Source organism: Silurus aristotelis (genome assembly GCF_946808225.1).
Source record: "Silurus aristotelis genome assembly, chromosome: 11".
Taxonomy (NCBI): Eukaryota; Metazoa; Chordata; class Actinopteri; order Siluriformes; family Siluridae; genus Silurus; species Silurus aristotelis.
In genome coordinates this window covers 26,619,594-26,636,921 of record NC_139584.1, presented here as the reverse complement: position 1 = coordinate 26,636,921, position 17,328 = coordinate 26,619,594, and the positions used below count along the sequence as shown (strand labels likewise).

The 17,328-nt window shown below is 39.4% G+C and overlaps 2 protein-coding genes across 3 annotated transcripts in view; one reads left to right on the top strand and one right to left on the bottom strand.

The window, feature by feature from the left end:
- The window catches only part of klhl22 (kelch-like family member 22), a 279,020-nt gene that overhangs the window by 62,867 nt on the left and 198,825 nt on the right, over nucleotides 1-17,328 (top strand). The gene's annotated exons all lie outside the window — the stretch shown is intronic.
- Nucleotides 481-9,967, bottom strand: slc25a37 (solute carrier family 25 member 37). 2 transcript variants are annotated; one of them, XM_083554074.1, is made up of 4 exons: nucleotides 9,477-9,967; nucleotides 2,504-2,732; nucleotides 2,360-2,416; nucleotides 481-2,201 (listed from the first exon to the last, which is right to left on the bottom strand). In XM_083554074.1, exons 1-4 carry the CDS (start codon nucleotides 9,681-9,683, stop codon nucleotides 1,666-1,668), a joined length of 1,029 nt encoding a protein of 342 aa, XP_083410200.1. In that variant the 5' UTR covers nucleotides 9,684-9,967; the 3' UTR covers nucleotides 481-1,665. The 2 variants fall into 2 exon arrangements, with proteins under 2 accessions (XP_083410200.1, XP_083410201.1); XM_083554075.1 differs by lacking the exon at nucleotides 9,477-9,967 and adding an exon at nucleotides 3,091-4,725 and having other exon boundaries at nucleotides 2,504-2,879.

Sequence of the window (17,328 nt, the reverse complement as noted above, 5' to 3'; positions counted from 1 at the left end):
ATATATATATATATATATATATATATATATATATATATATATATATAAAAACAAACAGATATAATTTAACTAAAATAAATAAATCAGTGTTAAAAAGAAATCTGGTCCCGGATTTAAAGAGTGTGTTTATTTCGTGTAACACTTTCAGAGGGAAGTTCTATCTGCACTCTTTCACATACATTAACGTACAGATGCAAACGTTTGGCTAAACTCGCTGTGATTGACACGGGATTTCTTCCATCCCACCCTGTTCCATTCGAATCTTGTTTGTTTATGTTGTGCTGATATGGAATGGAAAGATTTTTGCAAATGAGATCAGTGTTTAGCTTTAAAACAATAAGCATTGCAAAAAGAGGAGGTGTTTCTCCTTCGCTTGTTTGTTTGCTCTCGAACAACTCGGACATATCTCACCGTGTGCTGTTACACGTTTTAGAAAAGGACGATAAAACGGAATGAACAATGGCAGCTGGAAAAAAAGGATTTTGTATTTTAAAGGTCCACTGGGGAATTGTTTTTTTTTTCATCTTTTTAAAAAGAAAAATTCAAACATTTTCAAGAAAATTGGATTTCTAGTCTTTACTAGGGGATAGTTTTTTTTTAAAGCCAATCTTTTATGTTTGAAAAAATTGTGAGGTAAAAAGAGCAATTTTCATTACAGAAAACAGCATAGAAAAACAAAAACATCATATGAGCATCGTCTATGGAGCGGGAATTTGGTTTTTTGAATGTGGCTTGGAAAGAGCGATACACTTAAGTTTTTTGTTTTTCTCTTAAACGTGCATATAATGTGTCCTGGACCTACAGTAGTTGCTTTTACTTTCATCTATATGTCAATAATCTTCATTCAGGTATAACTGTATTACAGAAGATGTACGAAATGATAAAATGTTGGCCAAATATGGGTTTTAGAAAGCAGAAATGCTTGTGGGACCTATGATTAAACATGTGAATTTGGTTTTAATTTACTTGAATTATAAGGTAAAATTTTACCGGTTAAATATTAAAGTGTTTTGCCAAAATACATTTTTAATACCCAGCTGCATATCTTTAACATTAAAGCCTCTTGCTGTAGCGCTTATTAGTTCACAAGGTTTAAACTGCAAGATCTCCAAATGTCTGGATATTCATGCCTAGATCCAGTCCACTTATAGTGGAATGCAGCCTGCAGTTGAAGCAAATGTATAATGTAAAGATGGCAAATTCCAATGAAGAGCACTTGTGTAAAATCATAGCTGGTCAAAACAAACCAACAAAAAATTAAACCTACAGGACTTCCAACATCCCAAAAGGAAGAAAGTACAAATGTCCTACATATAAACACACAGACAAGGGGGAAACATGTCTGTCTGTTATCACCCAGGAAAAACATCTGGAATGGAAGTGTACAAATGTGTGTCTGGGTCCATGGGCCCTCTGTGAATCCTACCACTCAACACCATTACAAAGAAAATGATTTCATTCGAATCAGATTTCAAATGCTGGTGTTCAATGAAAGGAGACAATTTCACTCCTACTGTATAATCTAGATTTTTGTGCGTGTTTAGCGGTGGCTGTTTCTTTTCCTACGTCGATTTTTGTAACAGCGATAATATCTTCCAATAAATAAAAAAAATAGTAGTTTGAACGGAACCATAGGCGTCCGCCTTTTTGTTGTTCCCGAACTATTCATGTCCGTCTCGTCCTTTCCCGTCCCAAGCTGCTCTCATCGTCCCGGGACAGAAAGTACTTGAAGGACTCGTAGACGGACCAGGCGATGGCCGTTGAAGGCATCTGGTATATGACTCGTGCTTGAACTCCCTTAAAGAAGGCGGGGAAGCCTCCCAGCCTGTAGACCGTCCTAATGGTATTAGCCATGCCTGAGAGTTGTCCGCTGACACGGGCCGAATTTAACGCCACGTCTTCTTGCGTGTTAAGGAGCGTCTTGCAGACGTCGAGCGGTGTGGTGAGGGCGGCAGACACGGCGCCAGCTGCGGCGCCCGATATTACGTGTGTTCCCGGGCGGTACTGCCGCTGTGGGTTGAGCCGTTCTTGCATCAGCTCGTACGTGATGAAGTGCAAAGCCTGAAACGGGATGTTCATGGTGAGCTGCGTGCTGTAGCTCCGGTAGAAGGCGGCCATGCCCTCGTTGCGGCTTATTGTCAGCACGCAGTCGACGAGGCCTCGGTACGGCGAGTTATACATTTGCATGCGCTGCTTCACCACTAAAAAAAAAAAAAGAAATCAGGCCAATTCTCACCTCAGATACTGTTACCAAGCTTACCGGTATTATACCGTATTAGTATCAAATGCCTGACAGAATGAACAGGGAGACCACAGAATATGATCATTACGCTAACCAAAGCGAACAATGCTACTTTACCTTCAGCGGGGTTCATGACCGCATCGTGGAGCACAGTAGCGACACTTCCTGCCACTCCTGTGAGGAAAAGAAGAGCAACATTACTTACTTCTCTACACATGACCTGTACAATAAGGAACGCCGATGCCTTCTGGTCATACGCACCGTTGGCGATGTGGCTGTTTCCGCCGTTCTGAATGATGTCGCTGAGGCTGCGCTTGATTCGCTCGTAGCATGCGAAGTAGAGCGCGTGGGCCGGCCCCGCCCCCAGCACCGTTATGTTGAGGCCTCGGAGAGGCCGCATGAGGCCCTCGGTCATCACGATCTGTTTCAGAGCTCCGTATACACTCCGGTACTGAGCCTTCGGGTCCGGCTGCAAACTCTGCATGCGTGTCTAATAGGGGACAACAAGACACAAAAGAAAATAAGCTTTTCTATAGAAAAATTTACTAAAGTATGGACTGTGGTATGTCGTTTTATATATATATTTTTGGCATCCCTAAATCGTTCTTTTCCAGTAAAACAGTGACATAAAAGTGGTCTGTATAATCAGAAGCATCTATGTTTTTACAGTGGTGCCATTTTCCAGAGCGCAAGATTACCTTGTACGGCACACTCCGGTAAAAATAACCAAACAAATAAACAAAAACAAACAACCAAACAAATAAAATCACCAAAGAATTGAATTGGTGCATCTTTTTAGAATATAACCTCACACACACGTTAGGTATTTAATCACTGAGTGATAAAACATGTTCGCTTTAAAAGATTTTTGTTTAATTATCCATTACCTAAATAACCTGCCTGAGCCTGTTTTACACTCATCCACTGTGCTTCAGGTTTCTGCGCTAACGAGTAGATGGTGCATGAGCTGAGATTAAGAAACAAGTTTGTTATAGGATTATTGTGTATATTCAGGCATGGCTGTCATAAACAGCAGTTTAAAACACACGTATCACGGCAGGCAGCGGCGGCGGGTTTAAGAATAATCCTCTGTGTTCTTTGGGCAATTCCGTCGAATACGGTAAACATGGCAGGGAAGCGTGACGGCGTGTAGACCTCTTCGCTGCTATAATTACAGAGTAAATATTGTAAGGTGGATTACGACTCCTTTGCAGCAAGATTAGTGTCCACGTGTCCCATTTTTCACGTTCGGAAAAAAACTTTGTTTCCTGAGTGTTGAACATGGGATAGAGGTTTAGGTGTGTGTGTGTTGTGGTGTTTTGTAACAGAGTCACCTGCTGGTCTGAACGCCAGTATTTTATGACTCTGCCTGGTTTTGTCTTGTATGTGTATTTTTTCTTGGCTAATACCGAATTCTGAGGTACTGCTACGCCCTGATTGAGTTTTTGTAATTCATTAGCATGCACATGGGACAGACAATCTCCTCAAAATCATGGATATGTGGAAACACAGAGTGGGAAGATAATAAAATCTAAATGCGGGCATCATATCTCGAACTTAAAACTGTTTTTGCCATTTATTTCGTCATATCCAGCAATTACAACACCTACCAGGAAATGAATTGTTATAAAAGTTCTAAAAAACATGACTAGACACGTGCGACGTGTGTAAAACCCATCAGAAGTGCCTACAGTTGAACTCTAGAAAGCTAAAACTCATAAATCTGGGTTATTTTTTTTTATTTGTACAAAAATTCCTATCAATAATACACTTTTAGACACCATAGCGTATCTAATCCATGTTAATTTAGCATCAAGTGCTATTTAATCTATGACATCATAATTATATTTGAGCAAAGCCACTTTAAAATGATTTCGCCTTGTTTGCTAAAGACGTTTGAATCCCAGACATTGAAAAGCATGACTGTTATAACGACAGGATCGGGTTTCTTCGAGAGTGTTACGCGTCTACTCTATTCATCTTTCACATTATAATAAAGACGAGCATTTACAAGCTTTGTACATACGACACCGGACAAAGTTTTACAACTGTTGAAATGACCTAATAAAGTTGCACAGCTAGTTGAAATCTGATTAAAAACGCGAATCAGCGGTTATTTTTCCTCTGAAACAAGCGTAAACAGAGCTCAAATGCAAATTTGACTCATTTTAGGGTGTTTGGAAGTGATTTTTACCTCAGGTGATGAGCCTCAGGGATGTTGGTGATGCTCATTATTAAGGATCAAACTCAATTTTCATTTAAAATGTAGAATAATTTAAAACATGCCAGTTTCCTCATAAATAGATCGGGTTATCACTGTATAGACTGCTCCATTTGTACTTGTGATTGAAATCAATATGGAAAAGAAAACTATATTTCAGTAAAGGAAATTGTGCAGGTTTCAGATGGATCATAAAAAAAAAAAAAAGTTTGATTTTGCCTTATAGATTTGATTAAAAAAAAATACAGAAAAGGAAAAAAGTCAGTCTATAAGCCAAGAAATGGGGGAATCGGAGATTATTTACAGAATGAGCACAAATCTCCACAAGGACACCCCAAAATCTAATGGAGCATCTTCCCAGAAGAGTGAGGGTCGTTATAACAGCAAATAGGGACTAAATGTTTAATGGGATGTTTACAAAGCACATACTAATCTTGTTTCGGTCAACAAACGTTTGTCCATATAGTATATATGTTTGTGTGTGTGTGTTGTGTGTTTGTGGGTCATACGCCAATGGTCCAGTGAGATAACAGCACACGCCCTGACACTCCTCCAGACTCTCCCACGTGCTGATTAGCATGCACTACTGCACAAGGTTAACAGCTAATAGGTTAAAAACTATTTTCAAAAGTGCTCACCAACAGCCTGGAGAAGCAATTCGGACCGAATCAAGTTCAATTCTATGAAATTGGAAAGCTGATGAAATAGCGTAAACTCTGTGGACATCAATCACAGCCGTGGTAGTAAATATACATACAAAGCAGTGCAGCTGTCTACATCTAGACAAAAATAACTACTACAACGGCATCGAGCTTAAAAAAGTTTTACTGAGTGTGCCACGTGCGGCTTTTTAACGTCTGACACTATTGCTCAATAGTTCACATTGTACAAAGGTTGTACATTGAAAGCTTAAGGCCGTCACACTTTTATACACACACAATAGGATTAGCCAATTCCTGACTTTTTCCTCCACGTCAGAAATACCAGTTGTGTCGCTCCGCCGGACTTTTACTACAAGTGGAAGTGCTGTCATTCGCTTACAACACATTGTGTTGGTTTTGGCAAGCGTCAGAGCTTTGATGTACTTGCCATCGAAAAAAAATAATAAAAGCAATCCAAAGCAGAAAGAGGTTTTAAAGAATTTGGCACGCTTCTGTACAGTTTTCATTGTTCCTCTTTAAATGTCAGAAAGGCTCTGATTCTCTGATTTGCAGTCATTATATTAAAAAAAAGAACAAATAAATACCTTGCTTACTGACCCCCCACTCCCCCCAGCTATTGTATACATTGAAATGACAATGGACGCATGCACACAGACACGTACACAGCGTTTAATCTCATTCGCACATCTTTTCTTGATTTTTAAACTGGCAAATCCTGCTAGTCACTAGTCCAGTATCAGCAACACTTCCAGTGTATTAAATATGGATTTGCTTCCAGTAACAACACTTTTGTATGCAACTTATAGTACAGCGATGTGTTAACCATTATAGATGCACTATTGGAATAATGCTATACAATATCATGTAGGGTAGGTGATAGCTTATTGTTTAGGGCAATGGATTTTGGATTTTCAAATCCCAGAAACACCAAGCCTGGCCCCGGAGCAAGGCTCTTAGCTGATCAGTTGTATGAATGAAATAAACACAAGTCGCTCTGGATAAGAGTGTCTGCCAAATGCTCTAAAATGTAAATAATGTTGTGGAATGTCCTGAGGCAAGTTCCCGCTTGATGAATCTGACAAGTCAAAAAAAAAGAGAGTAATTTACAGCTTTACATCTGGAACTCTTGTAGATTTGACTGTTACAATAGAAGACCCTGGAGAGTCCTTCAAAAAAAAAAAAAAAGATTATCTTATTACAGTGCCTAAACTTTTTAAACGAATGGTTCACCACTCTCTATATCTGAGGTCTTGTTTTCATCGTAATTTAGACCTTTTGCTCTCCTGTTATACTTCATTTATCGTTGTCTTATTTCTTAGTCAATACTTATGATAAAAAATATAAAGCAATTTGGTGGATCAGCATTTCAATACATACACATAGAGACATTACAGCCCACTTCCTTCCAGATGAACTCCAACCCCCACTCAGTTTATTAAGCACCTATCCTGGCTTTGTGCTGTCCAGACACGTACTATGTTCTGGTCGACCCACACCACAAGCTCATTCTGGCAGTGATGAAGGAAACGTTTGCACAATAGGCAAACGAAAGCAGCGATGAATAGCCCTCATGCCTTATCAGACACTATGTCATATTTCCAGCCCTTGCATTTGAACGCTACTAGGAGTCTGTGGAACTTTGTTTCCAGCACCAGCTTTTGTAAATAGCCTTCACCTTATCCAAAAAAAAAGCTCACAGGATCATGGAGATGCATTTTCCTAATCCAAAACTATGTTCACTGTTCACCGAGTTCAGCACGAATATGAATGAGCTGTCGTTTTAAATGACCTGAACTGAGGATTCATGTTGAAAAAACATTTGTAATGGTTACAATGGGAACTATATTGATTTTAATGAAAATAATAGTGTGACTCTGTGGGTGTTTATTGGTAAACGTCGATACCATTACGGATATATTTACAGGATGCCAATAGCAACCATCAGGACATCATTATGCATGCAGATTTGATTTGATAATAAGAAACCATTAAGTAATAGGTAATGGTTTGTAATGGAATTTGTATTGGAAACCATTAATGTCAATATTCGTGGTTTCTATTGTTATTTCCCAGCAGATCTGGTATATCTTGTTTCCGATATTTTAGCTACGTTGAGGGTTTTTACACGTCACAATGTTGCGAAACGTTGTACTACTAATTAACTGTATACACATTAACTAGATAGGTGAGATTTTTCAGAACCAGAAGTTGTGAAACGCTGACGAAACCGATCGAAATATGGCCATGTTATGGTTAAACGTATAAAATGAAGATGTTATCAGGCAGAAATATTTACATACAACGCGCGGACAGAACCCGAAAAGACCCTGAGAAACAACTTGCTGACTTTTTGTTGTAACCAGGATGTGCTACAATATAAAGTTTGTTATAAGACAGTTGGTGTCTTATACATGTTTTTAGCCAACTCAGTTTCTAAAACAACCAAAACAGAGGATTGATAATTATCCCAATGGAGATCATTTGACCACCATCTGATTCGGCTCAGAAGTGTGCAACAAAAACAGCTCCATTAATAAGAAAATGTCAGTATCGGATCATTACCCTCCCTCTTAATGCATTTCTCTTTGAATTGAGGCTACTTTGTGCAGCAGACGAGGGTTCCAGAGGATACAGAGCGAACTGAAGAACTACAAGGATGGAATTGGACTGTAATTAATATAAACAGACTGCTCAATGGTTAAGGACTGCATAAATATTTGAGCATTTGTGCACCCATCACGGAAAAGCAAACCTCAACAACGACGAAACTGTAATGAACGGACATTCGATAGCATCCAAATGAGGATGGGGGTCCCTTTTGAGGCTGGTTCCTTTCAGGGAGCTTTTTTTCCTGCCACTGTAAACACTGGCTTGCTCATTAGGGATAAACTTATTAGGCAAATTGTATAACTTATTTATCTCTGTACAGCTGCTTTAAGACCATGTCAATTGTAAAAAAAAAATTTTAAAAAACGATGTACAATATAAATTTAATTTCATTCTAATTGGATCAGTATTGAATCAGTATCAGACGATACTCAGACATGCGATTTCCATATAGTTTTAAACGGAATGGACGTTAACAGGACTACCATGGAAGCAGGTATTGCTTGATGGAGCTAGAAGTAGGTGTGAAGGGTGTGAGGCATGAGAACACTCAAAAGTAAGCGCACCACACACTCATTCAGAATCATCCAGATCCAAATACGGCCCCTTTTGAGTCTGGATCCTCTCAGGGTTTCTTCGTCAAAGCATCTCATAGGGCATTTCCTTGCTTTTATCATCCCTGATTTCCTATTTGAAGATCGACGTACAGGCACTTACACATAAATTTACATTTTATAACCTATTTATCTCTCTAAAGTCGCTTTGGCACAGCGTCCATTGTTAAAAGCGCGACACAAAACACATAGAATTGTAAGCTGATCTTTCTCAGTTTAGTATCGGATCAGAATCAGAAGATATCGGTAATGTTTTGTAGTCTCGATGGGGATGCGGTAGTTTCTAATCTAGTAGTTTCACGGTGGTTATGTTGAGCACTTTTGCAGTCACTAGTCTAAGATTAAATCCTGTTTGAGTTTGTTCAGGGTCTTCAATGACATGTTCCACAGCTTTAATGACACGTTCTAAAGGGTTCTCAGTGTGAATGAGTGGAAAAAAAACAAAGCCTCCCCAGACAAAAGCCCATGCTCAAGACCTAGCTGTAGGTTCACTTGATCTTCAGGTATGATCCCTGCTATGAAACATGCACGAGGAGAAACTGTGGCAAAACAGGAAACGACGTTTTTGGGATACAAAACTCCAGAAGGGTCATCAGATATAACTTTTTTAGTTTTTACTATTATTTCAATCAATAATGATGTGAATGTTATACACTTGTTAAGGCTATAGTTTGTAAATGTATGTATTTTTGTTGTTTATTTCTGGAACGCCGGAAGGAAGGTCATCATGAAGGGAAGTCCTGAAGGTAAAAAGGAACTGTCCTGAACATGGAGTGTGTGGACTTGTATTCTACTTTAACTTGTTATATTGGAGTAGAAAAGTCATAAAGACAAACAACGCTCATTTGCTCGATGCACCAAAGTTCTCGAGGAGTCAGTCACACACACACACACACACACACACACACACACGGCGTCCTGTAGTGGTGTAAGTGCTCTAAGAGAAGCTGGACCGCCTCCTAAGGGCCGCGTCCTAAACCGCGATAAACTGAATACTTAGTGCACTAGGTAGGGCAGATCATTGTGCTGCGTGAACAAGCCTTATGTAGGGAGGGAACGTCGATTTCGGACTCACCCATGTCTCGAAAGTTAGAAGCTGCCATGTGCATGTTAAAAGCGCTGGGTTTTACCTTCACGGAGTCCACCGGGTACATGACCGTGTGCTCCAGCACTCCGGCCACCGCGCCGGCCGTCATGTGCGTGCTGAAGGACACGTGCACAGGCAAAGTCTCGTAGCTGTCGTCCTCGGAGCCCGCACCGTCGCCTTCACCTTCTCCTCCGCCCTGCAACTCCGACATCTCCAGGCTCGCCACCACCGGCTCGGCGCGCAGCTCCATGCAGTCAGCAGCCTCTGCTGGGGGGGGGCACCGTACACTACTCCGTGTTTTTTATTTCCACACGACACGCTTGTACACAACCCTTACAAAACACTCGCACAGACGCATGTACACCAGCCCCAAGTCGGCGCGTGCAACCCGGAGTTACGGAACGTCGTGTGACGTCATTACGGTCAGCGACGACGTCGCGCCGAGCTGAGCGAATCAAAACACGGTAGGCGGAGCGAGAGATCTGTGACGAGATACGATTCGCAAAACTCAAACAAGTGCGATCGGTGAATTTTTTTTCTTTTAACTATTTATCTTTATTTTTTCTTATATAACGTTGAACGTGGTAGAATCTCTCGTGATTTATACACGTGAATGGGATTTCACGAAATCAGGGAAGTCATGGGTACTCATGTTAACTCAGTACTCTGAGTAAACATGATCCAATAACTCAGTACTCTGAGTAAACATGATCCAATAACTCAGTACTCTGAGTAAACATGATCCAATAACTCATCACTTTCAGTAAACATGATCCAATAACTCAGTACTCTGAGTAAACATGATCCAATAACTCAGTACTCAGAGTAAACATGATCCAATAACTCAGTACTCTGAGTAAACATGATCCAATAACTCAGTACTCTGAGTAAACATGATCCAATAACTCAGTACTCTGAGTAAACATGATCCAATAACTCAGTACTCTGAGTAAACATGATCCAATAACTCTTCACTCTCAGTAAACATGATCCAATAACTCATCACTCTAAGTAAACATGATCCAATAACTCTTAATTTTAAGTAAACATGATGCTCGTCAAGATCGAGAAAAATGCAGGGTCGTGGTGGACCTGGGTATGAGGTGGGAAAATGACCAGAAATTCAGTCCAAAAACATGAACCATTATCTCAGGATCTTTATGGCCACAATATTGTTTTTTTACACGCATCGTACAATACGTTCCTAATAAGTTTCACATTCACGAATTGGCATGTTTTTTTGGGAGGTGGGAGAAAACCAGAAAACATGACGGAAAACCCACATGGACATGGAGAGAACATGGGAACTTTGCACGGACCATAACTAGAGCTCAGGCTTGAAACGAGGACCCTGGAGTTATAAGGCAGCAGCACAGTGCTTTATTGTAAAATGATCCGAATGATTTCTCCGAGGGTTGTTTTTTTGAAGATATTTTAAATCCACATTTTCATCATTGTTAGTGTTTGGTTTAAATGTTCCTGCTATTTTTACGGCCTGCTTGTAGATCTCCGGCAACATTTTGTGTTCTGTTCTCTAAATGTTATGCAATTGTACTTCCTCTGCCGGCATACACAGGAAAATAAATAATGTCCACACCACAGACCAGGCCTTTCTGCGAAACTGGGAGCGAATTGGCTGAACAACACTTGACAATAATTAGCACTACGTAAATAGTCTAGTCTAGTTTCCTTTCCACGTGTAACCGTCATACAGAGGATAACAATCTTTCGAATTATGATCCAGAGAAGCTCTGACACACGTTGGGTGTGTTGGGTGGAGCAGCGGGTCTGTTGAGGGTGGGACTGTAGATTAGAGGGGCTGTGCTCTTCTTATCAGGCCTCCTGACACTATTGGGAGCAGCTTGAGTTCCTTCCTGCATTGTTCTACAGGCCCAGTTGACAAGTTTAATAAAGTCGTTTGGTTGTGAGCATGAACCCATGTGTCCACGGTACATCTCGTGCCTAATAAGTTTCCAGTGTCAGAATGAACTTATTAATAATTATTTTGCTTAATATGTTGCATAACCACTGGATTTTATATATATGTAAATAGGCATAACTGTATGGCCCCCAATCAGGCAAATGATATCTCTGAGCCCACCTGCCTAATTTTGTGTTGGTCCCCCTTTTGCTGCCAAAATGGTCCTGAGCTGTCGAGCATTAATTTCAGCAAGTTGAGCTACAGTAGGTTGTCATTTATATATGTTTTTTTTTATATAGAAACATAATTTTCTGTACTGAACTTACAGCCTGTTAATCAATAATTCCTGATTTATATACAAATTTCTGAATGAGCGACAAAACAAACATGACCCACTTTTGTTCCTGTGGTCCCGTTTCTTATCATACATCACATGAGCAGATCATATGATTTAGCTCAGAGGGACTGAACGAAGCAGTGCCATGAATTTTTGAAATGGTGATCGAAATCCGGTGCCACAACAGTACTGTCACTGCCTCAGAGCTCCAGGGTGGTTCCTGTTTCGTTCCTGAGCACAGGATTCAGTTTAGAGTTTCACATGTTCTTCTGACCGTATGGGTTTCCTCTGGGTTGTTTGGTTTCCACCAACCTCCCGAAACTTCCCAGAACTTCCAGGTGTGAATTAGTGTAAAAGTTTGTGATGGATTGGTATTCTGTGCAGGGTTTTATTCTGAGGATAAACAATGGAGCCACTGTGACTGGACACTGTCTAGGGTAAATTGTTTATTAAGGCTAAACAAATGAATATTGAGGTCATTAGCAGATCTCATTAATATAAAAAATGACTATCATGGACTGCCGTAGCATTTGAAATGGACTATTTACAGAGCCAATATATGCTGTTCCAGTCTACACTGGAGCTGAATAGGACAACACACCTTGGTACACTATTCAGTGACGCATTACCATGTTAAACAGGGTTGTTAAGCTGGGAGGAACCTCTTCATATGCATCAATTAGATGGTATATGATGTAATTCATGAATTCAGTTTGCTAAAGAAATTTGATCTGAAACCCCAAACAGCGTATTGGTTCCCTGTGCAGCTTTTTGAATTGAACAAAACGATTTTCATTCACCATATTAGTCTGGTAGCATAGATCATGAATTTGTTCAGGAATTTAAGAACTGAATTGTTTTATTCGTTTATGTTTAGTCACAATAATTAATTGGTGTATATTTTATTATATAACTGCAAATGAAAGCCGATTCTAGATATCTGACGCATAAATTCATTGTACACTTACAGTAAGAACTCAAACAAACATGTAGGTGAAACACAGTAAGAAAGACAGAGAGAGAGAGTGAGAGAGACAGACTCAGCATTCACAGCATTCACTTAACACCACCAAAACTGCAGCTTCACACCAACCACGTTCACCTAATCCACTCTGAATGAACAAATCCTTCTCTAGGTCATGGCAACCGCCCAGAAAACAGACCCAGAATGCATTTGCAAATGTATGCGTTTTCCTTAAAGGGAAACTTTTAGGTAAGTAATTTTACCACAGTTCAGTAGTAAATCATCTCCAGATGATTTAATAATTGGCGGGGAAAGGTTCTATATATTCCCAAAAAATATTAGTTTCATTCTTGCTACACATTTCTTTTGTTGCTGTAATCATGTACCTCAGCAGAGATTAAACTTTAAGAACCTAAAGCATTTCCTAAAGTGCTTATGCTATAATAGACTCCTTTAGAAGTCTGACTGTGCAGCTAATACTCAGTTCTGCCTTTCTTTCTCTGCTGATCATTGTTCCTTTTATAATACATACAATAATTTTTTTTATTTCTAGTACAAGATGTTTGTGTCTGAGAACAACATGTACACTGATAGTATGTATTAGGAGTGATATATCAGTGAAGGGTGAAAAATTCCTTGATATGTCTTTAATATGATTCAGAAAAAAAGAGTAATTTGTTCATTTTTTAACTGGACCCGCATGAGAAAAGCATCACAAAATCCCCCCAGGTTATGTACAGGAAACAGATTTGAGTAGTTCACTTCTCGACTCTTCTAGTACAAGTCGTTCATTCTTTTGTCATGTGACTCCCACTGACACTATGCATGTACTATACTATGCACTACGCATACTATACATTACATACACTATGCATACACAAACTATTGGAACTGTAGTCAAAGTTTGTGTATGTAGATGTTTCAAAAATCAGATCGCTTACTAAAAATTTTGCATTTTATTTTATTTCTGATCGAAGAAACTAAATGAACTAAATGACAAAAAAGATTCGTTCATTTTGATTAACTTCTTCTTCTTCTTTCGGCTGCTCCCATTAGGGGGCGCCACAGCGGCCCATCCGTCTCCATACCACCCCTGTCCTCTACATCTGCCTCTTTTACACCAACTACCTGCATGTCTTCCCTCACCACATCCATGAACCTCCTCCTTGGCCTTCCTCTTTCCCTCTACCTGGTGGCTCCATCCTCAGCATTCTTCTACCAATATAATTCATGTCCCTCCTCTGCACATGTCCAAACCATCTCAATCTCGCCTCCCTCACCTTGTCACCAAAACATCCTACATGTGCTGTCCCTCTAATAAACTCATTTCTAATCTTATCCATCGTCGTCACTCCCAACGAAAACCTTAACATCTTCAGCTCTGCTACCTCCAGCTCCACCTTCTGTCTTCATTTTGATGAACGAGATAAAAAAAAAGTCACTAAAAATGATCCGATCTTCCCATCACTATTATATATTTGATAGAGATGCACTGGGTTACAACCAGTTATAGATTTGAACCTGAAACATTTAGCAATTCCCTTCAAAAAACAAAACAAAAAAATCTTTATATGTTGTATAGCACATCCACTGAATTCTGATTGGTCAGAATTTGATGTTCAACTAAATCTTAACTACAAATGAATGATGTGGTTCCTAAATAAGCAAAAATGCTAAAAAGGTAGCAAAAAAAAAAAAAACACTTCAGGACACATTCTTATTGAAAGAATCAACTTCCGGGCTGTAACAGAAACTTCGATTCACTGAGACGTCACACCATTTCTATAACCTCGAGTGTTTCATTTACTTGTATTGAAGATGTATTGAAGTAAAACTCTAGTGGCCCTGGTTTTAGGGGAGACGGCAGGAACACACAATGGGTATATTGTTTTCTGTCCTCTGAGGGAGCTCAGTGCTGACTCATGCTTTGTTGTCTCTGAGTGCTCTCGTATCTCTGTATGGTGAGCTTGGGGCGGAGATAAACGGCCCCTCTGTAGCAACTCTATTCAATATGAACAAGTGACCAGTTCAGAGCTGAAGGTTTAAGGCTGAAAATCAAAATGGCTTTATTTTCCCCCAGGCTGTTTACAATAAACACGGCTTACCTCAAGGCATGGTAATGTAACATATGAAGTGCTCGATTAGGCATTTACTTTCGCTTGGCCGATGTACCTTCACACAAGTTTTGCTTTGTGGTCTCCATCAAAAACACGTCCTCATGCTTGTATTAATAGGAGAAGGTCTAAAAATACTATCAAAGCTCAAATCCTGTCAGAGATGTCAGTATTGTTATTCGGTTGTTACAGTAGCCAGAACAAAACCAGACAAAGCATTATAGTGCATGAAAATGGACAGGTCTAAACTATTTATGGAGAAGCAAGATGACAGGAAGTTTATGAGGAAGATAATATCCATGTATTTTTTTTAGTTGGTTGACTTTGGCATAAAAATCAACACTTTGGGTGTATATACTGTTTGTGTAAAATACACATATACACTAACAGTCAAAAGTTTGGACACACCATCATTTTCAACATTGTACATCAATACTGAAGACATCCCAGCTATAAAAGAACACATTAAATGATGTGGTAAACAAAAATCTGTTTAACTACCCAAAATATAATTTATATTTCAGATTGTCCAAAGTAGCTACATTTAGCTTTGATGACATTTAGATTCAAAGTCATGCCGTCCCGTCTGGTCTGCACTTAGAGGGACCATTATTTGTTTTCCAAAAGCACAATGACCCCAAACACCTCTAGGTTATGTAAGAGCTATTTGTTCAAGAAGGAGAGTGACGGAGTGCTGCGTCGGATGGCCTGGCCTCCACTCCATCTAAATCCGGTTTGGGATGAGTTGGGCCAGAGAATGAAGGAAAAGCAACCAACAAGCACTCAAAACTTCTTGGACCTCCTCAAGATTGTTGCAAAACCATTCCAGGTGACGACCTCAGGTTACTGACTGAGGGAATGGCAAGATTGGGCAAACGTGGCTACTTTGAATGATCGAAAATATAAAACATTCTGGGTTGTTTTACACGTTTTTATTTGCTACATCATTTTATACGTGTTCTTACTTAGATTGGATGTCTTCAGTATTAATGAACAATGGTATAATAGAAAATAATACAAATGCATCCAAAATTTCATCTGGTACTATCTGTATAGTAGCTATTACATTAGAGTTTGGTCTATGAGGTTAATCTGACTGGATCAAATATACCAGAGTGACCAACAACTGGGTCACAACCCAGGACCAGCCAGGGGCGGTATCGCTACCAGAACGCAAGAACATTAGGGAGAAAAACGTGGTAAGTGCTGTGCAAAACATTAGAGACCATTGGTGTATACAAATTGTTGACACCATATGACTGATCCAGATGACGACACTGAATTATTGAGTCCCTGTGCATTGCAGTAAGTTTCTTTCTGTAGAACCAGACCAGGAGGTGGAAAGAGTAATAAAATATTCTACTCAAGTAAAAATACTGTTACTTCAATGAAAGTTTACTTAAGTACGAGTATTTACTGGACTAAAAATCTCAATTGAAAGAAAAAAGAAATTTTCCACACTTTTTTTTTTAAACAGTGGGGGGTTCAAATGTAGTTCTAAAAGGACAAGGGGATGTAAACCTCATCTCGTTGTTTTTAATTGAAGGAACATGTTTTTAATTAAAGGAAACCTACTAATTAATCCGACTACAGTCCATGATTTAAATCTTATGTGAGTTATGCACTTCAGCAGCTAAAGAAAATCTCCTGTTATAATATGAAACCACTCAGTGCAGTAGTTTCTTTTTGCATTATTATTATTATTTTATTTGTATTTTTTTTTTACTTGGTAACGGATATGATTGAAAATGTAGATATATACAATATTTCAAACAAAACATACTGAAGTAATTTCAAAGATTAAAAAAAAAATACTTAGAAGTAGAAGTACACCTGAAAAAAAAAAAACAGTAACGTGAGTAAATGTAATTCTTTACTTTCCACTTCTGCATTTACACGTTAGAGCAATTTAGAATAACCAATTGGCTACTGCGATTGGGGGCAACCTGGAAAACCCAAACTATGGTCTCCTGAGGTCGAGATCGCTAGCCAAGGCACAATATTTGAAGAGTTATTCATTATTTCTTTATACCTGATGTAAGAAAAACACTTCTTGTCAGTGTATCTGGAGCGTTGAACCCGGCTGTAAACTCACAGACAGTAGGCTCAGGTCACAGGGGGATCGGTTCTTTCCTTTCAGATCGTCTCTCCCCAACCTGACCTCCAGCATACAGGAGCCACATTACAAACATGACCTCAGCCAGACCCCCTGTGGCCAGGACACACACACACACACACACACACACACACACACACACACACACACACACACACACAAAACACAAAGACTTTTGGGAATGCATCACTCCAAAAACATGTTTTTCTCCTGGAATAGGCCATCTTCATGCCTTTATGTGCGATCCGCTTTATTACTCAAGTCGTAGTACATCAAGGTGGGAGGAAATCTCCTAACAATTTTTTCTATTTAATTCAATGTCATGTAAAGGTTTCACAGGGTCTTTGAAAAACATATAATAATATATATAATATAAAAATATTTGTCATTCACGTTACTATTTCTTACAAGTAGGGTACCGTCATACGTGATATCGATATCCA